The 27666-nt window shown below is 36.5% G+C and overlaps 1 protein-coding gene across 3 annotated transcripts in view; it reads right to left on the reverse strand.

The window, feature by feature from the left end:
- Nucleotides 1-27373, reverse strand: part of LOC131044117 (uncharacterized) — a 341446-nt gene extending 314073 nt beyond the window's left edge. For 2 of the 3 annotated variants that reach the window (XM_057977370.2, XM_057977371.2), the window contains exons 1-3: nucleotides 27131-27373; nucleotides 26853-26949; nucleotides 9678-9745 (exon numbers count right to left, since the gene is read on the reverse strand). In XM_057977370.2, the coding sequence (XP_057833353.2) occupies nucleotides 9678-9745; nucleotides 26853-26949; nucleotides 27131-27177 (212 nt within the window). In that variant the 5' untranslated portion in view covers nucleotides 27178-27373. The remainder of the gene's footprint in view (nucleotides 1-9677; nucleotides 9746-26852; nucleotides 26950-27130) is intronic. The other variant, XM_057977369.2, reaches the window with a different exon arrangement.
- Between the last annotated feature and the right edge of the window lie 293 nt (nucleotides 27374-27666).

The following is a 27666-nucleotide window of genomic DNA, read 5'->3' on the forward strand; positions in this document are numbered from 1 at the left end:
CTGGGACGTAGCCCTCAGCACAGTGGTTATTTGGTTCTTGCATTCAGTTTTCAGTGCCTTAGAGTTGGTACGATATCTTTTCTGGAGGATTCAGTGAACAAAGTTAGGGTTCAGCGTGGAGATTGGGGTTTCCAACTTGGCATCACCTAACAGTCGTACGGCTGTACTTTGCAGCCATTTCTCTTCCCACGTGGAGCTATGTAAGAGCTTTGGATGTTTGCCGCAGCCTCCTTCTTGATTACAGTATTCACTCTTCATCCAAGTTGGACTCATTGTTATTACAATCTTCCTGGAATTGTTTGGAATCACTATCTGGATAATTATTTGATTTAAATAATCAGAAATCTGATTGGTACGATTCTAATTTGGCTGTGTATGAACATTTATTTCCAGTACTCTTTTCATGTAGTTGTTCTTCAATTATTACTTGCTGGAAAACTATCAAAAACACAAAAATAAACAAACCTTCTGCAACTTCTGTCTATTCTCTAAAGCCATCAAAGGAAACACAAGAAAATATAGTTTATTAATTTAGAAACTACAGCATATCAGCAAGGGGATCCATCAGGGATCTTTCATGATCACCATTTATTTATAAAAAATAATACTATCCATCCCTTTTAAAAAGATATTTGCAAAATAATTTTTTTGATCTCCCTTTTGACCAAATTGGTTTTTCATTTTTGTTAGGAATTAATGTTCACATAGGTGTTTAGATTAGCATTATCAATAAGGTTGTTATGATTTAACATGCGTGAGTAGATACGAGAAATTGGTTGAGTGTTTGTTTGAGTTGTTAAAACAACTCATATATTTCCCTATAATATAGACTCTAAAAATCCTATATATATGTAATATATTATTGAACAAGAAGTGGAGAAGAATAGAAAACGTATTATTCTATAAACTCTCCCCTAATATGTGTGATGGTATTAGAGAAAACATTTGATCCCAAGGCTTTGTTGATTAAGCTATAAATACAAGTTTTTATGTTCATCTCATTGTGATTTCTATGCCATCTATAGAAGGATTTCTAGATGGATGGGAAAGCACTGACACCCAAAGTCCTAGGATAGTATAGTTGCACTAGCAAAGAAGCATCAACATGTCATTGATACTTGGTTGGAATGATAGTTTTTGATAACAAGGAGCAACAACTCTAGTCTATCTTGTCTTTGATTCAAGTCTATCATCTCACTGAATTCCAAATCAAGAAAACGTTACATAGATTATTATTATTGTCATGTGAAGGAGGATTACCTGTGTCACATGCTTGCACTTCATTGCCATGATAAAATTTGTGATAGAATATTGCATGATGAGAAAGTGTCTTATATGACTCAATTCAGATGTGGTCATTCTATAGCATCATCAGTAATCCTACCATGATCAAGCAAGGTAGTTTAAAAATAGTTCTCGTATGCAGGTGATCATGTGCAGCAAGATCCAAACAGCAATATGCAGACCTAAAAGTATGCATAGTGTTAGATTTTGCCAAGATCAAGAGCTCAATGAAATGTACAAAATAGAGACACAATATAGGACAAGAATAAACTGTATTCTCATCAATAGAAAATGATCAATCATCAACTGGATTAACCAATACAATGAATAGAGGCCTGCTTATATAGGCAAGGCCATATGGATGTATGAACACACAAATATGACATGTGGCTCAATGAGAAACAAAGGTAGGTAGGAAATAGGTGTGGGTAGGTAGGAGAAATAATATAATATTCCACATGAGGTGGATCACCCACCGAAGGTGGAATTATCACTCCACAATAAGTGGATATGATAGTGTAATAACAAGATCAACACCATAAAAGGTGGAATTTCTCCTACACACACTATCCCAATGTGACACAAACACCCAAGTGTCTCATATCCAAACTACTATGAAATGCATTATCCTAAGTAAACTTAAGTGTAATAATATCCAAGATGAATAATTATTTACACCAACACCCCCCCTTAAGTGCAACTTAGGGGAATGCACTTAAATCTACAATGCAACTAAGCAATGCAAGATGGGTCCCGGCTACTAGGCCATGTTAGGTACCCATGAACAAATGCAAATGCATGCAAACCAATGCAATGAAATCTCTCACAAAATGGGGAAAGAGAGAAAAACCCAATGGGAAAAAACACTCCCCCAAAAAGGAGATATGAAAGCTATACAAAAACTCTCAAAGAAGTATGTGAGGAACAAAACCCCATGTGAGGAAAAAGTCCCCCCATATGAGAGAAGAAGAGAAGTCAAACTGTGACCCCCCCTCAATGGAGAATCTACACCAATGATAGAAGCTCGATGTATGAAGAAACTGCTCCACGAATATCGAACAACATTCCTCCCCTTAGGAAGAAACAAAACCAAAGGTGTATCCATGAAGTCTCCCCAATCATGAAGGGAAGATGTATGAAGAAAAATCATGATGAAAGGAATCTCTGAAAACTGCTCAAGTGTCCCCATGTCGATGCTAAAAGATACCCCTTCCAAAGGTGGTAAACTGTGCCACACTGCTGAAAAAGGCACTCCAAGATCTAGTGGAGATGGATGTAGAACATGTCCCAAAGATTCACATGTCTCCTCAAAAAATAAAGAGACCTCCTCCAACTGTTGTACATAAGTATCCACAATCATGTCAACCTCGAAAGAATGATCATGTAGAGAATGAACAAGAGGGTCAGAGTGTGCCCTCGCAACAACCGAAGAAGGATCATCTTCATCAAAGAGAAGATGAATGTCATCAATGATGTCTCCCAAATCTGCAATGTAGGATTCCATAAATAAACCTGCAATATCTGTCAAGTAATCATCCCATGAATCTGAAGCTAGAAGACAATGAATATCCTGCTGCACTGAATCACATGAAGGCAAAACTGTCGCACTATCTGCATCATCAGGTGCAATAGGTGATGTGATATCAATATGAGGAGATGAAATACAAGGCTCAAGAACGGGTTCACATGTGACAATCCCCATGTTCAAGTGTCCAAAGTTCTCCTCAAAAACGGAACAATCACAATAAGTGTGATCAACATGTGTAGAATCATCAAATGTAAAATCATCATCATCAACAAAATCTAAAAAGGAGTATAACCGAGATGCATGATCAACCACCCCAGTTGCAATGATAGCTCTAGTCTCCAAGTCTCTAATGAAAACTGAGTCAGGTGTGAACTCCACAACTCTCTTAGTTGCGCCATGTGTGATTTGATGGATAGAAAGGAGATTGTTTGTCAAGTGGGGTACACACAACACATCATTGAAGGAGTTATCCCCAATGTCAATAGATCCTTTCCCAATCACATCCATGTATGTATGATTGCCCATCAAAATCTGTGGCATGGTGCAAGGCTCAAATGTAGAGAACATAGACTGCGAAGATGCCATATGATGAGAAGCCCCTGAATCTAGAAGCCATCTCTCTGAATTATGACTGGTAGTAGCACATAGAGCTTTTCCTTTTCTTGTTCCAAAAGAGTGAGTCTTCCCACTTGTAGAAGCCATGAATGCTTGCCCTTTTCCTTTTGAATGTGAGGAAGTGGAAGTTGATGAATCATCCTTCTTGTAGACTTTAGGCAAATCAATGTTATGCTTTTTGATGATATGTGTAAGCTCATCAATCTTCTTAGAATGGCAACGATGTTCCTCATGACCAATTTTTTTACAATAAGCACAAGTAGGTCTCTCTCTCTTTGGTGAATTATCTCTCTTGGAACAGGATGAATCTCCTTGTTGTGGAGAAGATGGTGCTTTTTCCTTAGGCTTTGATTGCCATTTCTTCTTGTTTGAGTTGTCCTTTCCTTGATTTCCTTTGTTCCCTTGATTTGCCACTAATGCTTGAGACTTAGAAGCCTTAAGAATGCCCATGCTTATCAACTTAGTTTGTTCCATCATCAACATTGCATTGAAAGCATCAAATGTAGGCATTTTGTAGCTTGAACCCATTGTCATGCTATGGGTTTGGAAACTAGAAACAAATGTTGCACATTCTTGTGGAAGCTTGCCTATCAAGTTGAATATCAATTGAGTATCTTTTTTATCAATGCCACAATCTTTGAGTTGTGCCCTCAACTCATTTGCCTTAGTGACATAATCTTGTATAGTATCAAAGTTTTTGGGATCTAACATGGTGAGATCACTATCAATTTGATATCCCCTAATCTCATCAACTTGACCATACAAGTCTTGAAACTTTTGCCCAGCATCCTTGATTAGAGTACATTTCTCAATATGAAAAATGAGATCCTTTGATACATACTTTCTTAAGGTACCAATTGCCATGATATTTTTAGTGAGCCAATCCAAGTGACCAACTGGATCAACCTTAGGATCAGCTGGAGCAACAATAGTTCCATCAATGTAATGAGTGAGTCCTTTTTCCATAAGTTTACTCCATGCATCAATTTTTCAAGTAGCATAATTATGTGGAGTTAAGAGAGGAAACTTAGAAGAACCCATAGCAGCAAAAAGGAAGGAACACAAGAGCACAAAAGCACAAGAGACACCCCCCAAATTCAATCAATCAAAGTACCCCCCCCCAAAGTGATGATTTTGGCACTTTATACTTAGTGCGATTACAATGAGCCACTTGCAAAACAAGGCAAAGTGGACTTATGATGCAAATTTTACAACTTCTCAAATGAGATACAAGAGACTTCAATCAATAGTGCAATGAATCTAACTGAGATTCAAGCAAATATACAAGTACCAAGAGAGCCAAAAATGGCCAAGATCTGAAAGTACAATTTATACTTGCAATGACATCAATCTGATAGCATCATGTGAAAGTAGACGAAAAAATACGCACTTTCAAAAAAAACAGCACCTAAAAAAGAGGTCGGATGACCCCAAACAAAGCCTCTGAAGTTGCAAAAACTGGGATTACTCAGGTACAGTCACCAAAAACTGCATTTTTTGAAAAATCCGTGCATCAAAATCAAAAAATTTATTCACCACTACGGAGAGCACGAAATTCCAGCCCATTTCAAAAAAAATTGCACCCAAAAAGGAGCAAAAATGAGCAAGTTATGGCCATTTGAAGTTGAACTGCAAAATCAAAAATGCAAATGAGAGGGGGGTCCAAAAATTTTCAAACCCTGCTGATGTGGCACTGACATCAACAAGTCACTGGGTTAAATTTGACGGCCGTATGACCGTCGCAAAAACTTTGCCCTCTGCTGACTGGGCATCCGTACTATACGGAGAGATGACGTGGCCAAGTGAATGTGTAGTTCGTACCGTACGGATTTGCTGATTGGATGAGCTGATTTGGCTGCTGATGTGGCGGCCATACGGATGTCTGCGTGGTAGGTTTGTACCCGCGGGCCAGTGGCCCCCTGCCACGTGGCGGGTGTGGGTCCTCTGGTCTGTGTGATCGCCGGCGGAGGGTGTTGTCGGAGCCGAGAGGTCGGCGGTGGAGGCTAAGGGCGCCGGCGCCGGCGTCGTGCGGAGCCGGGAGGACGCGGTGTGTACCGACGGGCGGCAGCATCGTGTGGAGCCGGGAGCAGAAGAGTTCGGCGCGGATCTGCAGGCGGCGGCGGGTCTCGATCTGCGGCGGGTGGCGGTCTAGAGGAGCCGACGTCGGTGGTGGTGCCGGGAGGAGAGGCAGAGACCGCAAAGACCTGGGCAGAGCCGGAGGTGGCGGTAGCAACGACCGGCGGCGACACAGGAAACGGTACGACAGAGTACGGTTGGCGCTGCGGCAGGCGGTACACTGCGCCTGCACCCTGCAGACGTCGTATGGAGTCACGGGGGGGGTCTGCGGACCCCCCAAAACCCCTCTTTTTTTTTGATATTTTCAAATTTATTTTTTTTTCAGATTTTTTTTTATTTTTTATTTTTCTGAAAAAAATTTCCGAAAATTAAATTTTTTTTTTTTCGAAAAAATTAATAAAAAATTTGTAAATCCGTACAATACTAGCAAAATTGGAGAAAAAAAATTCTCACCAAAATAGACCGACTTTATAACCAAAATTCATGGAAACGGCCTTCTGGATGCAATGGCAGGGTCAGATCTAGTCTAGGACGCCTCCAAAAGATGCTGCTCCTCAGATCTGCCTCTTGACGTCGCAATAATGCCTCTTCAAGACGAATCAATGAAGCCCCAATAGCTCTGATACCATGTTAGATTTTGCCAAGATCAAGAGCTCAATGAAATGTACAAAATAGAGACACAATATAGGACAAGAATAAACTGTATTCTCATCAATAGAAAATGATCAATCATCAACTGAATTAACCAATACAATGAATAGAGGCATGCTTATATAGGCAAGGCCATATGGATGTATGAGCACACAAATATGACATGTGGCTCAATGAGAAACAAGGGTAGGTAGGAAATAGGTGTGGGTAGGTAGGAGAAATAATATAATATTCCACATGAGGTGGATCACCCACCGAAGGTGGAATTATCACTCCACAATAAGTGGATATGATAGTGTAATAACAAGATCAACACCATAAAAGGTGGAATTTCTCCTACACACTATCCCAATGTGGCACAAACACCCAAGTGTCTCATATCCAAACTACTATGAAATGCATTATCCTAAGTAAACTTAAGTAAGTGTAATAATATCCAAGATGAATAATTATTTACACCAACACATAGGCATATGATTCTATTTCCAGTTCATGTTGTGTACTTTCTCTTCATGTTCATACTCAAGGGGGTGTTAAGAATTAGTGCTCACGTGGGTGTTTTGGTTAGCATTATTAGTATGTTTGTTATGATTTAACATGTGTGAGTAGATATAAGAAATTGGTTAAGTGTTTGTTTGAGTTGTTAAAACAACTCATATATTTAGAGTTGTTACCTATAATGTACGATCTAAAAATCCTATATATATGTAATATATTATTGAATGAAAAGTGGAGAAGAATAGAAATGTATTATTCTATCCCCTAATCTCTGTCAATTTTACTCTCCCTGTTCACAAAAGAGTCATAAAAATAAGTTATCCTCCTTTTAATTTCAAAGGGGTTGTTCACATCAAAAATAGCATTTGTTTTAAAGACTTGAGAATATGTCCCACAAAAAATGTGTATATATATATGTGTGCGTATATATATAGGTATGTATTTATATTATAGATATGCATATACTTATACTGGATCCTGTTTGGATTTAAAGGTGTTGTGTATCAGGGCAATCTTTTAGTGCCTCGGCTTGATGTGTAGTCACTCATTTTAGATTTATCAGACTGTTACACGTAACAGCACTTGCTATTGCTTAAAGGAATATAATATGTGCTGCAAATTTAAAAATTTGAAGCATCTAACTTTGTTGGAATCTATTAAAATAATATTATATCTATTCTATAATGGCCATCTTAGTTGTCGACTTAGTTTTTTTTAGTTCGTTTAGTGTAACTACTACTAGCTTTATTAGAAGGTGTAGTTAGCTTTTTATCTTTTTTTAAACATTTGAGCTTTTTAGCTTTTTTTAAGCATTTGAGCTTTTTAGCTTCGTGTTGAAGCTTCAATTTAACAATTCGTTCTCTTTAGAACATTGTCTTGTAAACCTCTATATATACGGTGTATATTCATAAATATAATTATCTGATTATTTGAGCAATTGATTTTTCATGGTTCCCAGAGCGGGTCAATGGACTTTTTTAGGGTTTGGTGAATTTTTTTAAAAACCATACCCTAAAAATTAATTGTTTTTTAAATGAAAATACGATTCTGCAATTTTCGAAGTTTTATGTTGGAGTTTTTCGAGGGTGTTTTTCGCTAAGGTTTTTTTAGCCTGTTTTTTCTATCTAAAGAAAATTGAAGGTTTCTGGGCGAACTAGGGTTATTGTTCCTTTTTTCACGAGTTGTGTCTAGGAGCTTTGCCACGTGGGGTTTCTGAAGCTGGACTTTCCGAGGGATTTCGAGGGTTTTGGGTGTTGTTTCTTCACACCCGGCCTAGTATTTGTGGAGCCGAATACCCGTGAATCGCGTGGATCTGTTCTTGTGGGTCTACGACAATAAATTTTCACAATTTCTGCGCAACTATTTTGTGGGTTTATTTGGCTGTTTTGAAATTTCGTAGGTTCTTTGTTCTAGAATTGGGTGACTTACTCTCGTGATTTCCGCAACCAATTTCAAGTTTTTTGTTCACGCATATGGGTTTGTAGAAAAAATCACAATGCTTTTGTGTCTTTCGCACGATGTTTCCTTCCTACTGCGCGACGAGCTGGTTGTCTCAGTGTTTCGTGAATTTGTCTGTGTTTCAGGTTTTGCGTTTGACTCTTCTACAACGGCAACAGGATTTTTGTTTTCTATTCTCCATTTTATTTTTTCATGGATTTCTCTTTCCACATCAGCTGCAACGAGTCTACTTTTACCCGCGACCTGGTGTTATCCCGCATGAAGTCTATGTTTTTTTTCGACGTCTTTCAGTTCTTGGGATCTTTGACCTTTTTCTAGTCATTCAAGTGATTTTCTTCAAATTTGTATCAAGCGCTACTCTGTTTTGTGCAAAATCTCTAGTTGTTGTCTCTGTGAAAGGTGTCGTGTGATGACAAGGGTTTCGTTTTTTTGCAGTCATGCAACAATTTATTTCAGATTTTTATAGTTTTTCCCTTAAAAAATTACTTTTGGGGTTTTCTAGTTTTTTTGCCATAAAAATCATGGGAGGGTTTTCATAATTTTTTTCTTCAAAAATTGTTTGTGGGTTTTCACGATTTTTTCCTCAAAAAATTTTGCTGGGTTTTCACGATTTGTTCCTCAAAAATTGTTTGTGGGCTTTCACGATTTTTTCCTCAAAAATTGTTAGTGGGGTTTATAATTTTTCATCATCTATAATTCACAAAGTTTGTGTGGGATTTTGGTTATCTAGGTTTCACCATTATTTCCACAAAGACAATGATTTGTAACCTCAGATTTATTGGTTTTTCAATTTTCTTCTCAAAAATCATGAATTCTCTTTTGGAGGATTCTTGTTTTAGGGTTTGACTGTTTTTTGCACAAAAATCATGCTTTGTTGCAGTCTGTTTTGGGTTGCACCTGGAATTGTCGAGGCGAACATCTGCAACCATGGTATCTTGCAGTCTGTTTTGGATTTGCTGGAGCAAACAGCACTCGGTGGTCTTCTGCAAAAGTTTTTGCAATTTTTATCAAAATTGTGTTTGTTGCTCATTGGAGGGTTTGTCGATTTTTCCTCAAAATTGTGGTTTTAGGCTTCTAAGGATTACATCAGATTGGACAGCTTCTAGTACTCTTGGTCATTAACATTCTGGTCTCTGTAACAGCAAAGTGTTCTTTGCATTTGTGCATTAGTGATCAAAAGACCTGCAGTGTCTTTTGTAGTGTATTGACAATGACCATTAGGGAGGGTATTAAAATAATATTATATCTATTCTATAATGGTCGACTTAGTTGTCGACTTAATTGTTTTTTTGGTTCGTTTAGTGTAACTACTACTTCTTTTATTAGAAGGTGTAGTTAGCTTTTTAGTTTTTAGCTTTTTTAAGTGTTTTAGCTTTTTAGCTTCGTGTTGAAGCTTCTGTTTAATGGTTCGTTCTTTTTAGAACACCGTCTTGTAAACCTCTATATATACGGAGTATATTCATAAATATAATTATCCGATTATTTGAGCAATTAATTTTTCAGAATCAGCGTGACAAGATAGAAAAATACTAAGATATGAATCATGATATTAAAACTGAATTATTACCTTCCACGCAGGCTTCCTCTGTCAGACAGAATACTCCCTTCTGATACAAATTTGTGGGATAGATTTAACTGCAAAACAAAATATAACTTTTATGCATAACTGAACTACCATTGAAGCTCATGATTCTAAAAATCTAAAATAACTAACACTTTCCTTGTGTTTCCAATATTTATTTCACAGTAGCATATTATCATAGAAAAAGCCCTGTTTACATGTATTCAGTCAAGCAGAATAATCTGATTTTGTTACCTCCTGTGTTGTGCGCACAACATAAAAATCTAGTAAAACTTATGTTAAAGAATCCTTCCAATGATATTTATCCATGAAATATAATAAGGTGCACAAAGCCCCATGAACACAATTCCTATGAATTAACATCTGAAGAATGCATTTCGAAAATTGTTAAACTGCTGACAACTAAAACAGACAAAACTGGCTGTGGAAAGTGTTACAAAATATGTTGCCTTCAAATTATTCCAATTTTATTGAAGGAAAGTTCTTGTGTCAGTAAGTATTTCATTCAAATTAAACAACCCAGTTCTTAGAAAGTATTTCTACTCATAAAGAACAAACAAGGAGAAAATCATTCTAAGAGGAGTATCAAAAACCAATAGAGGTTGAGCAAGAAATGCAATTGCTGCCCAATCCACCATTGCCTAATTTAGGCTATAAAGGCAATGTATTTTGGTGTCAAATGAGGTCAAGAACCAATCATAAGATTTGTTCAAGCAAAGATTCACCCAAGTGCTTCACCGTGTACACTAATTGTGATGGTTACACAGAAAGATGCAACATGGAGGATGTAAAAAAACTACAGTGCTCTGCACAAGATTATTATCAAAAATCAGACTATCATCAAGTTCATGTGAAAATAGAGGACATGGAATATTGCATTCAACGCAAGGAAAGAATTGTATGACTGGGTGGTACTTCTATTTGAGTTGTGGAATCACCTACAACCTTCATGACAGTGATAGAATGATGCTACCGTAATATCCCTTTTTAAAAATTCCTTATTTTCTCCTTAAAGAAATATTCCACATTCACAATAATGCTTATATAACTAATTATAAATATTAATTTAACTTCACACTTATAATTTTGATAATTATATTCTGCTGCAATCTTTCCTCCAATCTGCAGCTTATTTTCTTGTATAATTGTCTTGAAACTTTTCCTACATTTTTTCTAGAAGTGGAGGTTTTTGCCCACTAACTTGGCAAAAAAAATTAAGGGTTTCCGTCTATAAATCACAGGTCTTTGAGGGATTTCGTCTTTTATTTTGTTGAACCATGTTCTACATTCCAAAAGGAATGAAAAACACATAAAAAATATATTCCCCATGATATAAGATCCCTCTTCCCCTTCTTGTTTGATCTCCCTTTTATACCTTTAATACTCCAATAGTCATAACTCTTTATTTCATGCCTTTTGATCTCCCTTTTATACCTTTAATACTCCAATAGTCATAACTCTTTATTTCATGCCTTTTGATCTCCCTTTTATACCTTTAATACTCCAATAGTCATAACTCTTTATTTCATGCCTTCTGACCATTCATTAAACTTAATTTTCAGTTTTAAATAATATTGATTATTGCTCCTTGTTTTTGTTGTGCGAATCGCACACCCATCCCCGTCTTAGACAGGGAACCCCCAGTTTGTACCTTTCTATCTTTGCGGAAGAGGAAGGGGATATGAAGGGTCAAGTTGGTGAGTGATGGAGTCTGGAATGTCATCTTGATCTCCAAGTGCCCTGAAACTTGGCTAAGTCTGGAATGTCCTGATCCTAAAATTTGGCTAAGTCTGGAATGTCCTGATCCTGAAATTTGAGTAAGTTTGGAAAACTGAGGAATCCTCCAAAAATTAGAATTTGCAATATAACTCCTGGAGGTCCGAAACCACTCTCAAACATCCTGAAAGTATATATGCAATATAACTTAAAGTATAAGTCACTTATACTTAAAAGTTATATTCCACAAAATGATCCTTCGACGAGATCTTGACAAACTCGCCCAAGTGCCCAAGCTCGCACTTCTTGAGGAAAAAGCTTAAAGTGCCCAATTTCGGACCCTGGGGTGAAAACTGAAAAATGTGAAATGTTGCAAAAAGTGGGTTTATGTCCGAATTTCACTTAAAATTCCCAATTTCGGACCCTGGGGCTAAAATGTGAAAAGGTTCAAAAGTTGCCAAAAGACCCTTTAGGTCCGAATTTCACTTAAGTCCTCAAATTTCGGACCTTGGGGCCAAATTCAAAATTTCCCAAAAGGTGCTTTAGGTCCGAAAATGCTTGGAAAGTTGCAAAAAGCCCCCAAAAGTCCAAATTTCACTTAAAGCGTCCAATTTTGAACCCTGGGGCCGAAATTTCAAGATATGACAAATTTGCAAAAAGGTGGTGTTCGCCAAAAAACGTGAAAAGCTCCGAAAATCCAAAGGCGTTAAAAACTCCGAAAACACTTTAAGTTCACAAAAACGTTGAAAAGTCCGAAAATGCCTTGATTTAGCAAAAGCGTGGAAAGGTCCAAATTTATCTTTAAAATCGCGAAATTGCCCAGAGGGCCAAATTTCAGACCCTAAGGGCAAAATAAAAAACTTGTTGAAATTGGGAAAAAAACAAGAAACATCAAAAATTCGCAATTTCCTTGTGAGTGCGGAAAATTGCTAAAAAGGGGAGTATTGCGGGAGAGTTAAAGAGTTCAAAATTTGCAAAATCGCCAAAACCTCTCCAAGGTCCGAAATTTGCCATAGTGCCCAAAATCGCGACGCACAGGCCCAAATGTAGGAAATTCGAAATTGATAAACCCCCCCCATTCTCTGAAATTCACCAAAAAATGCATGTGTTAGGATTTTAAAATTTGCAGAAGCTCTTCAAACCTCCAGAATCGCGCTTAAGAAGTTTTCAAAACGCCATAAACCCATTCAAAATGCCCAAGACTCCAAAGGTAAAATCACACAGAAGTAAATCGCCCAAACACTATCAAGACCAAGGATCAGATTTCACATTCGAAGAGAAAGGAGAAGCATTTTCAAGATACATCTCACAAAGAGCTTCTCAAACCAAACGTCGTAATTAAATTTAATGTTTGTTAAATTAAATTATTTAATTTTTCAAATTGATTTAAAGAAATGAAATTGGTTGATTGATCGCAGGACGTCATTGAAGAACCAGGAGAAAGACCTGAAACGCAAATCGAAGAAGGATCGCAATCAAGGCCAGGCGCTGAAAACTAGAAAAGAAAAAAGATATGGGAACGTGCTACAGGAGCGCAAGAGCAACCAAACATTGGGAATCGTGCCGCTGAACAAAGATGAAGTCCACCACCGAGACCAAAGACCAAACAACACTCTCAATGCTACAAAGTTTATGCCTTCTCGAGAAAAAGCACACAGCTGGATTTAAGTCCAGAAATTCAGTTTTAAAACTGAAACTGCTTTATTGTAAACTGCCTATGGGTCCCGCACAAGATATTTTTGTGGATAACTATTCCCAACCACCAAGAAGATTGGATAGACCTAAATTAAAGCCAAATAGTGGCAGGTAGTTGAGGTAGTTGCTGGTTGGATAACTGAGAATTAATTCAGCATGGGTTAAAGCTGCCAGCTTTTAGAGGGTAGATCAGGACCCTTGGATGCAATCCATCCTAGCCTTTGATTCAAAATTGTAATATCTATAAAAGGCAGAGGCCTTTCTTTTGTAAAGGGTTAGATAGTTAGATGGTTAGATGGTTAGAGATTGTTAGATAGTTAGATTTAAGAGTTAGAATAGGTTAGATCTTAACAGTAGCATAGAGATGTTGCAGAAATTGTTGTAATAGGCAGCTGAAATCAATATATAACCATTGATTTGGTGTTTATTGTCTTGTTTTCATCTTGTTTGCATGGTTTCTCTCAGCATTTTAGATAGATCTTTCTATTTTGGGTGTGCAGGTATTTGATAGATTCAGGCTCATACCACTGAGGGTATATTGATTGTGTATCCTTTTGTATGGTTAACCTGAGCCTTTAATTGTGCTTAGTTCAATTGCAGGTGTCCGTCTACGCTACGCCAGAATTGGGTGCTTAGTTGTGCATCTCCAGTCTGAAAATCTTCCAAGTCCCTTTGAAGATTGCACCGTTCCTGCAAGGTTGTGAGCTATTCTGGCCAAGCAGGAATTGGTTATGTTGAATCCGTCTACCCGCATACCCGTGTTGTTAGTTTTAGATCTCCTAACCCTTTCCTTTTGCTCTTTATTGCGTAATTCAAGAATCACAGCAGACCAGTTTGTTGCAAATCGTAAGTCCCCTTGTGTTTCCAGCATAAACACATCAAACCACTGAGAAATCCCGCAATCAAGACCTGACAAAATAAACCTTGAGGTTGTCCCCTTTGATCAAATATAAAAAATAGCATTAGGGACTTCCTTATCTCAAGAGAGGATAGGATACTCAGCTGGTTATTCTATTCTGTGTTGGCCGTATGGAGTTTGCAGCAATGCGATTTCAGACACGTCAACAGTTTTCTAACCTTGGTGGCAGGTGATGAATATTAATTTTAATATTACAAACACAGTGATATGCTTTCTATAATGATCCACGATCCTTACTTGGGCAATTTCTTGCAGTATTTCTATAATGTCCTTCATTGAAACATCTAGGAATGCCTTGATTGTCTTCATGCAGTTCAAAATCCAGTAATGAACCTCCTGAATAGAAGGGACATGACAGTACTCCTGCCCCAAAATATTGCTTGTCATCAAGCAATTAGAGGTTAAAATAAATGCTCAAGAAACTTTGCATCTTCCAAGAGATTTTTTCTAATGCACTCAATTTCTCTTCATCCACTTGACTAAAGTTACCAGAATCCCAAATCAATCTTTGAAACATGATAGATTTGTAGCCCGTGGTTTTTCTCAAAAAGAAGGAATAGATTATGAAGAAACTTTTGCTCTTGTTGCTAGATATACTTCTATTAGATCTATAATAGCTATTGCTACAGCCAAAGGTTGGGAGCTACATCAAATGGACGTTAAGACAGCGTTCCTCAATGGTGTCATTGAGGAAGAAGTCTATAATGAGCAACCAGAAGGTTATGTAATCCATAAAAGAGATTCTCATGTTTGCAGGTTGAAGAAAGCCTTATATGGGCTCAAACAGGCTCCTCGTGCTTGGTATGAAAGAATTGATAAGTACTTACTAAGCTTAGGATTTCGTAAGAATGATGCTGATGCTAACCTTTACTTGAAGATTTATAATGATGATATGTTTATTTTGGTTTTATATGTGGATGATTTATTTCTCACTGGTGATAATAAATTAATCATAAGATGTAAGAAAGAATTAGCCTCGGAATTTGAAATGAAGGATTTAGGACTAATGCATTACTTCCTAGGGTTAGAAGTATGGCAAAAACCCAATGAAATTTTTCTAAGTCAAGGAAAGTATACTATTGATATTCTAAAAAGATTTAGAATGATGGATTGTAAACCCATGTCTACTCCTATGGAATCTAACTTAAAGAAGTTAAGTGTTTCTGCAACTAACTCTGATTTTGCAGATCCATCTGAGTACAGGCAGTTGATTGGATCCTTGATGTATCTAGTCAATACTAGACCAAATATCTGTCATGTTGTGAATGCCCTCAATCAGTTCATGAGCTTGCCTAAACTTGTTCACCTGGTTGCTGCCAAGCACATTCTAAGATACCTGCGTGGCACTATTGGTTATGGGCTGAAGTATTCACTTAATACCTCAATCTTCTTGGAAGGCTATTTAGATTCAGATTGGGCAAGAAGTGTCAAGGATAGGAAAAGTACTTCGGGTATCTGCTTCAATTTGGGCTCTGCAGTAATCTCTTGGGCATGTAGAAAGCAATCTTCGGTAGCATTAAGCACTGCAGAAGCTGAGTACATTGCAACATCTGTTGCATCCAAAGTCTGTTGCATCCAAAGAAGCAATGTGGCTTCGCAAACTCCTTGTTGGATTATTTGGTAAATCTAGTGGTCCTACCACCATTCATTGTGATAATCAAAGTTGTATAAAGATGTCAATAAATCCTATGTTCCATGACCGGTCCAAACATGTGGAAACACACTATCACTTCATTCGGGATATGGTGCAAAGAGGCACCATTCAACTAAAGTGCATTAGCACAGATGAACAAGTTGCAGATATCCTTACCAAACCCTTATCCAGAGTGAAGTTCGAATACTTCAGAGACAGACTTGGTATTGTGGAAAATGAAACCCTGGTTGAGAGGGAGTTTCAATTTCAGTGACTCTATTTGCAACGCTTTGATCATTCTTTGCTTGTGTGCAAGAATGAAAAGTATCCAATCTATGCTTGTGTGCTAGATGGAAAATTGTAATTATGTAAAGACCCACTTGTGTATTACACTTTCTATGCTTGTGTGCTAGAACCATCCTATGTTTGTGTGCTAGGTGGAAGATGTAATTCTATGCTTGTGTGCTAGATCCATTCTATGCTTGTGTGCTAGATGGAACTCTAAAGGTTCAGATTATGTATTCTCTTCTTCCCTAGTTAAGAGGGAGTGTTGTTTATAACTAGGTAAGATGGGTTCGAATTGCCTTAAGGCAACATCCAAACCCACACAGGACTGGGTCCTATCTTAAAGGGGTAATGTGCCCCCAAGACAAGACCGGCCCCATATCTCCACCCCACATTAAATATGCATCACGCCTCAATAAACAAATTGGCGCCAAAATGATTAAGGCCGACTTGGAGTATATGGGTTAAATGCTCATATAAATAAAGTTAAAATGCAAACTCAATTCAATCACTTCATCTCTCATGCAATCAGCGAAATAGCTCTGCAACTAAAGGTGCAAAATATAGAAGAGGATTGTGCGAACTTGTTCAAGAGGATATAAGGCATTTTGGTGCAGACTTGGTGTATTTAGAAGGGCAGATCTGATATACTAAAAGGGATCAGATCTGGAGAATCAAGTTAAGTATTGTATTGGTGCAATTAAGATTGAATACATAATTTGACTTATGGGTCTTTAGTGCTGGGTTTTTCCTCCTTGGAGGTTTTCCCAGGGTATTTGTGTTTGTCTTTTGCTCTCTTGTTTTCATTCTTGGATTTACTTGATTATGGTTTACTTAATGTTAACAAATAATTAAATGTTAGAAATCTGATTACTGAACTAGGGCACAAATTTAACATTTCATACTTCGTATATATACTTATGGTTTTGTGCTACATGACTGATATGTATTTAAGTGAATTGCCTCATGCTTTAAGGGTATTCACGTCCCTGATGTATGTTTCTCTTAAATGTATATGCACTTCATAATTTGTGGATATATATGTGTTTTTTGTGTCTTCAATATGGTTGCTCCATTGTATGTTTTATACGTGTACATGTATTTTTGTATTGTATGTATAATTATTGCTCCATGATTGTCACATTTTCAGCATGACTGTGTCACACACACCTTCCTAACACATGCTTTATGTCTAGAAAATGCTTCGCATCATGATTGACATGTTTTCAATGTGTTATTCCATGTGCATTTTATATTCCTTTCTCAAATGCTTCATAGTTACTTCAGGACTGATGTGTCTTCAGAATGCTGACCTCATGTGCATTCTCTAAGTATGGATATCATGTAGGCTTTACACGCAATTGCTTCCTATCTAGTGTATGCATGTTCTACATAAGTGTCTATCTCATAACCACATACACTCACATATATGCTGCATGACTTAAGAGAATTTATGTGCATGCTTCATGTGCTTCATAACTTATGTGAGCTCCTGCTTATGCACTACATGATTCATGTGTTACATGTATTTCACTTGTATGTTTGCATGCCTTAATTGTATTCACTATGCTTGACACCTTGTGTATATTCATGTGTATACTCCATGTTTTATGTAGATGCTTCTTGCCTTATATGCTTTGGGTTTACACCTTATGTGTATTCGTATGTATGACTGACGTCTTATGTATTCATGTGTATGCGTAATGTATTAGGTTTGTACATAGATTGTTTACTCTCTGTGTGTTTCATATACATGTCGTGCACCTCCATGTGACGTGTACGATTCATATCCTACGTGTATTTGTGACTATTGCTACAGGTATTACTTTTGTCTATGCTTCAAGATTTCCATGTATAAATGACTTTGTGTGTATTGCTTCATGCCATCCATGTCTTACATACTCTTAATGCCTCATGCTTCATGTGTGCTAAATGCATTCAGGCCTCATGCCTCATTACTTTACATATATTGTGTGTATACTTCATGTATGCTCCGAGTCTATATTTCTTGGGAAATGACTCAATTTGAGAAAATTGTCAATTGCTTGAGGACAAGCAATTTTGGGAAGGGCGCACTGTCATGTCCCCTCCTTGATCGTTATACCTAAATAAAGTAATTATTATTAATATGATAATTATCAAACAAAAGATTATTTGAAATTATTAAATATTATTTTTTAATTAATTGATATTTATTATTAACATGATGAACCTTATAGTGTATTTTTATCTTATAATATTACATCAATGTGTGACCAAGGTGGTGGAGAATATTACTAAGTGATTTATTAAACATCAATAAATATGTAAAAAGAAACGTGATATAAATAATCACGATCTGGTATAGAGAAATATGCAAACAGGACTTGACTCAGAGCAGCGCTTACCAATGAACAAATATCAAGCAACGGTCAAAACAAAAGGAATAATGACCCATATTAAGGAAATTACGCAAAACTGGGCACAACAATCTCAACCTTAATATGCAGACAGCCAATGGCAGCGTCGTCAATCTTATTAAGAAACTGTAGACTCCATTCATGTTGATCCATGTATGCTGTTGACAATGCTAGGCATGTTCAAGTACCTTGAAAACATATATCAATATACCAAGGCAACGGTCGACTTCATAGAACCAAAGAATATATAATGCATCGAAGGATATACAAGGCGAGCAAGATATTAATAGAACAACCCGACTATGAGCAGCGATCAGATTGAGAAATGTATTCATTAATTATATGATTTAATAAACTTACGTCTGTTGAGAACAAAGATAAAGCAATTCAAAGTTACTTATTATCAAGATGGTCGATTGGGTCAACTATATGACAGACGGTTACATTATAATGATCGATCTGTTTAAGAATTATTAAATGATCAGCGGGATCATTAAGAATATGAGATTATGATTTGTTAAGTAACCAATCAAAGCATAACTAAAAGGTGCGATTACTAAAAAGTCAACTTATTTTGATAAGATGTGACTTATCTTTGGAAAACTCTTCAATGAAGAGGCATGTCTTTATAATGAAATATAGGTATATATAAAGGTTGTGAATCGTAATTGATTGGTGGGGGAGGAAGGAATATATAAAAAATAGATCTATCATGAGAATAATATGTGTGATTAATGCTGGAAATAGAACAGCACATACATAAAAAATATACAGAAATCTGAAAATATAAGAAGAGATTTGTGGTAGGATATACAGAGATATATAAAGACCATGGATTGGATCAGATCAGAACTGTTATTAAGTTACAGGCAGTAGCATCTTTGTTCTTGGTAGTATGCGTGGGATGTGCTTAATATATAATATTTGTTATGGAGGATTTAATAGTAATATTTAAGGAAAATACTAATACAGTCTATGATTCATAAGGCACTCATACTTAACTCCACATAGAGTGGCAGATCTGCTACTACAGCTATTAAGTAGAATAATGATTAGTGTTTTAGTAAATGGCAGTGATGGCATATAATTTGATTTATTTATTATATATATATATATATATATATAAGGGTCAATCAGTTAAATAATACTTTATAAAGAACTATTCTGCAGTAAAACATATAGTGATACTATCTGAGAATATATATATATAGTAATTTGAATGAATAAGTAAATGTGAGATTATAAATCTGATTGAATTATCAATTCAATATCAGGAAGAAGATTATGTTAACACTGATTGAATTTAGGTTAGATAGTTTTTGTCTCCTAATCAGTATAGTTTAAGTCATAAGTATGTTGAGATGGAGTAATTAAGGTTAAAATAGGTCTAAACCTAGTAGGGGACGTTACACCAGAATCCCACTTCTTTGTGCAAAGCCAATTCTATATTTGAGTAAAGTGATCTAGGTGTCCTTTACTACACGTCATATATTTTACTTCATTTAGCATAAAATCCCTCAAGGTGACTATCTTCATTTTGTCTTCATGTGTGGCAGGATGACAACTTGGTAAATCCATCCATTGTCCTTCAATGTCCATATTTGTCTCTCCTAGACCCATTATGTATAAGTCAAAAGTTTCCTTCTCATGACTACAAACTAGGCCATCAACAAGCTCATTGATCCTAAAACCAAAGAGTTTGAATGTTTCCCGGTCAACCTTCATGTAGTCAGTGTGTATCATCATGGAATTTTCTTGAAAAATTTGTAATTCCTCCTCACGAGTATCAATCAAACAAATCATTCTTCACAGCAACATAACTGATTCGTGCACATGGTCATCACATGGTCCAATCATATCCATATATTGCAAATCATGATTACATGATTCAATTACTTCCCTACCTAAAAATTGAGTGGATGTTTCTTGGGCATCATCAGCAATTATTGACACATCTTCAACAACCAATATCAGCTCTTCTTCCTTTTTTGACCTACTTATGTAATCATATAGGTCTCTTTTGTCAAGATGGTGGTACCTAAGTGGCCCCAAATACTCATCGAAGGGAATATAAGCTTTTAAATCTTCTAACAACCTTTGGTACTTGTCAATAATTTGGAGGCCTCAAATCCGTACAATAACTCTTAAATAGGATCCATGTCCTTTTCCTTTCATAGACCTTCAAATCTCTTTGACTAGAAAGCGTCCAAAATCATAGTAGCAAAAATCTTTTGGGGAAAAAATTGGCAAACTAAAAGTATAAGATTTTTTTTTTTAAATCGGGATTTAAACAAGAAAAATGGATTTTAAAAAACATTAAAAAATGTTGAAAAAAGAAACAAAAGCTAGTTTTTGAAATTTAAAGGCATTTCCAAAGCATAGAGATAAAAAGAGTAAATAGAATAGAGTCTACAACATGAATCGTCTAAAATAGAGCGTTTAGCCCATTAATTGTCCAAATGAAAAGTTTGTCTAAAATAGCAAGAACGCAATGTAGCATGTAAGCTTTGCTACTATATGATTCTTTGGTAAGTTTTGTATGAAGTTAATAAACTATTGCTAAGTTAACAATAAAATAGTTGAATGTTATGCAAGTAGACCTCTAGTCTTGTTGTATGATGTGAGCGGATGGTAAAATGTTACTAACAACACTGCATTCTAAATTATTATTAATATCAAACGAATGTTTAATCATAGAAACTACACTATCATAACAAACTTTGAAAACTTTGAAAAAATTAATAAGACCTCAAAACAATTATAATAAACCAAGGTACCCCGAGTTCCCAGGACAAGGGACGCATTTCCGAGTTCCTAAATTTTGAAAACATGGATAAAGCATACATACATACATACATATATATAGATATATTATTAAACCTTATAGTTTCACTTTCAATTTCAATATGAAAATACAAGAAAAAAGTACATTGTTGTCCCTAATCTGCATCTCTCAACAGTGCATCAAAACTAGAGTCCTCTGAGTCATTGCCACCATGATGGTCCAACTCGTCCAACAAAACCCCAACCAATTTCTCTGGTGTGGAGTCTTCCGATACTCTGGAGTCTAACAATCCTAAAGTCAAAGAGCACTATGCACGGCCACTAGCTTCTCTGCTCATCTAGAGCTGAGTCTATTCCTCTTGATGGAGTGGACAAAGCCATATGTGGACCAATTCCTATCTGCAACAAAGGAATTGGCAACCTGTGCAAGGAGGCAAGTGGCATTGATCTTCAATCATGGTGTATCCTTCTCGTGCCATGTCTACCATCCAATAGGGTCAATTTGAGTTAATATAGCTCTATCCAACCACACGTGGTCCGTTGAATGTTGGACCACAAAGATTTGCAAAGTCAAGGAATTGGGTGTGAAGTATTAAAGACGACTCCTCTGAATACATCTTATCAAAGGCCTACATTAGCCCATCTAAAACCTCTTCATCATTACATGGAGGCAACCTTCTATCCCTTGATGCATACCATTTGAAATTTAGAACAAAGGCTTCCATATGAAGTGGGGTGTTCATTGTGTTCCACCTCCGCATCACAATGATGCTTAATATGTTGCTAATATAATCCCAAGTAGCATCCTTAGCCAAAATTGTTTGCTTTATCTTCCCTAGCATGTTTATCAACTACCTCATATATCTTTCCAAGACTAGGAGAGCCGATATCAGCATACCTAATGACATCTACAATAGGTGAGATGAAAGAGCAAACATATTTGCAAAATGCAAACAAAAAGATTAAAAGAATTAATTAACCTGTTAGAAACTTCAGAAGTTGGAACATTTAACAATGAAATTAAAATATTAGAATGAGAAATTTAATATGAAAATCAGCAATTTAATATTTAATTTTTAATTAAATCAACAATTTAATAATAAAATCAGCAATGTCTTACCTCAAAGTGGCCCACCAATCGTCATCAAGGATCTTTTGTTTAATGGATTTTCCTTGAGTAGAGCTTGAATTAGGCCATATACTCCACTCTAAATTCAACATCATCAGTTGCAGAGGCTCATGCACCCCAAGCATCCTCTCTAACAAAATGAAGTAACCAATATAATCTTGTCTCAACAGGTTTGAGGAACTCCTTTGAAAATAACCTAAAGAAAGAGAGGTGTGGTGGTTGCAAATGATCATTTGAATGTCCACCACTTGCTTCACCCAACCTATTTCACCCTATGCCTTTCAACACATTGTTCAATGCACGAACACAGCATGGGTCCAAAAGATGTGCTTGTAAGCACCCTCCGCCATCAAACCAAACAATTTGCACACATATGTTGAATCGGTCATCGCCTCTACAACATTCTAGGGCCCAACCTTCTCTATGGCATCTCTCAAAAGGCTAAACTAGAAGTTTGCATCCTTAAGCAACTTAAGCTTCCTTGAACAATCCACGACTCTATCATGAGCCCATTTTGAGGGCCTAGATGGCCTCACACGTGGTGTTTTATAACACCCAATATCAATCTTTTTGTTTATTTTAATCTTGCTTTAAGTAATTAAATAAATTGGGAAATTTATAATAAATATTATTATTAAATTTCCCTAAGTCGTTTCTGTTTGGCGATTGGTATGTTGTTTTTGTTCACCGTTTTGAGGTTGGCTCCCTTACTATGGCACACAAACCTATTTAAGGTGAGTTTGGCGTGGGTGGAGTCTATGCTTGGTTATTTGGATTTGCCTATGTGCACGATGTAGACTGGGACGATCATCTCAGGTCTCAAGCAAGGTGGGACGCTAACCCCATACTTGTTATTCAATTCATCAAGCCTTACGATTGTGAATCATTAACTCTGAATATTGTTAGCGTCACAATTGACAATAGCGGAAGCACAGATAAAGAAATTGCAAGGAAGTCTTAGAAGAGTTCGCAGGAGCAAGGAGATAGAGTGGAAAGAACACATGGAGAAGAGGTCGATTGGTGATATGAAAGATTGAAGAACCCCAACACCAATCCAAGGCACCATAAACAATGAATACGAAATCCTCTCCTGGTGAAGTAATCTGCCCAAATTTACATCACTCTCATCTGCCAATAGGAGTTCAAGGGGAAAAAGGCCCAACATGATTACCTTGCTTGTCAGTGTGTCTGTGACACCTATAAGCAAGCAACAATCAATATCTCATAAGACCATCTGTAATTAAGGCCTTCAGAATCTACAAAATCCAGGTGCATTGTATAGACTCACATTTTCCCAATGATAGTAGAACATCACCAAATATACATCTATGCTGGTGAATGTGTAACATTGTTTTGTGACTCAATTTTAATAAATTTGAAAGTAATTCCCTGCCTACTTTGAGGCTCTAATTAGATAAATATTAAATGACTATTGTTCATATGATTAGATTATCTTTGCGTTTATGTTTTGTTTAAGTTTGGATTCTTTCGAACTCTGAGAAAATAAGAACTAGCAAGGCATGTGACAATAATATTGATGAGTGGCCAATGTCTAATATCAGTCCACCCATCCATCACAATAGAGCAACTTGTCATGATACATGTTTGCCTCATATCCTCCATTAGCAAATTAACCTTGGAATAGTCTTTGCCTAGGAGGGTAGTGAGTAGCATATGATCTCCGAGGGGTATGAACAACGGACCCATAGAGGCTACATCTTTGATCATTTGTTTGAAATAAGAAGACCAAGCCACATGAAATGGGATGACATGAGCAAAAAAGATTTTGACAATGGAAGACTCTATAGCATCTCATGATTGCACATTAAACATACCTTCTCACCACCCCTAATCTTCCTCTTTCCTCTTGTGACAACTTCACTACTACCAACCATGGATTGCATAAGCATAGATGATTGTGCACTTGCAAAAGAATGTGTCAGCATTGTCACACCTTGAGCCCTCATTTCTACCTCCATTTGCAATCTATTGCATTCTATCTTCTCATGATCTTTTATTTTTGGGCTAACTTTAATTTCATGGACTGTAACACCCAAAAAATGAGTCTGTACCTTTTTGTGGCTGCCCCTAAAGTTTGTCTTGCAAATGTGACAAAACCACACTCTACTCCTCCCTGAAGTTTTTTCTTTTTAATCCACAGTTGTAACAAGTTGGAGAAGAGGTGTTTTTGCTAAAAGGGCCCTTTGCATATTTTTCCAAAGTTTTTGAAAGGCACTTAAATGCATTTAATTGTTGTCCACTACCACTATAAACACTTGCACTTGTATTTGCTTCAATTTCTTCCACTTTATTGTCACTACTATACCATTCTCACTGCTGCTCATGTTTTTTTGAGATTTAATGCAACTTTAAACTGAAAAAAATAAAAAATAAAATAAAATCAGGCATTCCATGCTTCAAACATTGAAAAAAATAAAATAGAAGGATAAATGGCTTACCTCTTTGAAGAAGTTGAAGTCCCACTGCCCTAGATTGAATCTCTTTTGCAACTGGCTCCTTCTATCCCTGCTCATATGAAGTTCTCCCTTCAAACCGTGCTGCTCCTCTTTTTTTTTCACAAACAAATCTTGAAATGAAACAAAATGAAGCTCTATTCCCCTTTAGGGATAAGCTGGGGCATGGGGGGGCACTTAGAAAAAATTTTAAATGTTTTTTTAATGCTAGGAGTGGTTTTTTTTAAAATAGGGGCTTCACATCGGGGATGTCCAGCCGTCCCCAGGACGGTCAAGGCACATCACAAATGTCCCATGGACAAGATTGAACCATTCACACATAAGGTGCGTGGACAAGATGAGTCAAAGATACAAAATTTGGGGAAACATATCGGCATGTGCAAGGCAACAAAGACCAAGACTGAAAGAAAAACTGCTTACAACCTTAAGAATGGGAACTCTAGAAATTAGATAGATTTTGTGCCTAAAACAGAAAGGATTTAACTTATGAAAAAACAAAAGCACACTTCAAAACTAATGGACGATTTTAGAGTGAAATAAAGAGTAGCAATATTGCAACATTATGTGTATTGTACAAAGATTCAAGAACAAGTGACGAAGTTAATTTCTGAATGCATACCATGTAACACAGACATCTATCAGTAAGAAATCTTGAATTGTACATGACATCATTAATACCAAGTAGACCGTATGAGAGCATCCCATGGGTTTCATGGGTTCGGTACCCATGACCAAGCACAGGAATGACTACTCGATTGTGATAGTAAACTGGCCCAGCAAAATGTTCACAATCATTTCATGTAATAATAGCATTAGTGGACAAGAGACAACAAACATGCTCGCCAATGCAAAGGTGATCATCATAAACTTTGTATTGCCTAACCAACCATTTAAAATAGAAACTTATGAATCTTAGGTAAGTTGTGTGACTGCATGGTGGGAAAAGATGGATAGCAAGTTGAAGAGTTCCACTACTTTCCATCCACAAATGATGGTCAATCCAAAATAGTCTACAAAACATTTGTAGCCCTTGAGAAGATATAATAAGAAGCGTCCAAACATTCGCAATGAGCAACTGGCATACATTTGCCATTTCTACAATAGGTGGTGCACAATTCTACATAAGCCTCTATCTGAGATGTGTTTCGTTTATTTACCTCCTCAATTGAATATTGTTTATGGACAGCAAGATGACAATAAAGAAGATACATATTTGGAAGCAAAAAATACTGAAGATTTCATTAACAACGAAAGGCAATTTTGCCTCAAGGGGCAGGAGTAGCTAAAAGGATCTCATGACATGCACAAGGAATACCATGACCAACATAGGAAAGAGCATCAGTTCAAAGTTAGGGATACAATTAGTCTCTGTCAAAAGACTATCTTTTGAAAATAGAAAAAAATTGTATAAAATATCTGTAGAGAAACTCAAAGCAAAAGAGATTGTTGCTTAGAATCATCTTATGTAATATAATCTTGGAGGCTCTAAGTTAATATTGATTTGAACTTCGTGACCCATCTTTCATTAGTGGTGGTTCACAAAACCCATTTGTGAATCACCAGGACTCCTCAGAGTGTTACCCATCCCAATAGGTTGCCTCGAGCGCACTTATGCAAGGAGTTTCCCCTTAAATCAAACCCGCTTACCCCATCCTCAAAGCTTGTGAATGATTCATTCTCGAGGTCTTTAGCTATTTCTCTTTAATGCATTCAGTGTTTCCACAATGCATTGTTATGTAGAATCATTTTCAGTATCTCAATTATGCATAGTCCAATAGCTTATAAAGTTGTAATGAGATATTCAAGGCAAGGATTCGAATTCTTCTATCTCCAACAAAGCAGCTCATAATCCATGCGCATGTGGTAACTTTGTAATGTAAAGAACAGGCGAGGACATTCAAGGCCAAACCTGGGTTTATATCTCATTTTACATTAGACTTGGCTGTCCATCAATTAGAGAAATTTAAACGGAGGGCACCTTGTCGTGTTTGACATAGAAATGGCAATAGGTGAAATCAAATTTTCTCTTCTTGCGTTCACTTAATGTTACTAAACCAAACTCAATGAAGTATTTTCACATCTATGTTCTTCTAAAAAGATGATTATGAGCAGGAAACAAAATGTACCTCTGAATAAGACTTCAGCAGCCGACGAACAATTCGATGCCTGTACGTTGACGAAAACTTCCCCTCGATTTCCCAAATATCTCTTTCCCATATCCGCCTTGACAATCGTAAGCGAATGAACATCAAATTTGTACCATATAAACCATTCAAAATTATATAGAGCTTCAGAATTGTACCATATAAACCATTCAAAATTTTAAATGCACTAATTATATAGAGCTTCAGAATTGAAATTTCAGAGCATTTCGCTCTTAAACTATATATACAAGTAGCTCTACCTTTTAGTTGATTTGTTTTTTTCCAGACGAACAACAAACGAGTCCATTTTTGCCTCAATGCATCTGAAATGATGGAAGGGTTTCAATTACATCAGTCGACAAAATGTATTTTACAGACGAACAACAAATGAGTGCATTTTTGCCTCAGTGTATCTGAAATGATAAAAGGGTTTCGATTATATCAGTCGACAAAATGTATTTCTTCCCGCCTTGCCAAGCGAACCGCACTAGTAATACAAATATATATTTTGCGAAAAAGCAAACAATTAAGTTAATATCTGATTGTCTAAGATGATGTGTGCAAACTCGAATTTTAAAACCATCTTTCTTTTCCCACTTTTTACCGTTATTTTAATTAGACTTCATCTTTCAAAGTATTAGGTGATAAATGTGGTTTTTTTATTATTTAAAATATATTGTACCTTTTTTTCATTCTTTTTCACTTGTTTTGATTTATTTGTTCTGCTTTCGAAGTATTTAGATGATAATTGTGGTTTTTTGGTTTTTTAATCTTAAAGTATAATATATCTTTTTTC

The sequence above is a fragment of the Cryptomeria japonica genome, chromosome 4 (assembly GCF_030272615.1).
Source record: "Cryptomeria japonica chromosome 4, Sugi_1.0, whole genome shotgun sequence".
Taxonomy (NCBI): domain Eukaryota; kingdom Viridiplantae; phylum Streptophyta; class Pinopsida; order Cupressales; family Cupressaceae; genus Cryptomeria; species Cryptomeria japonica.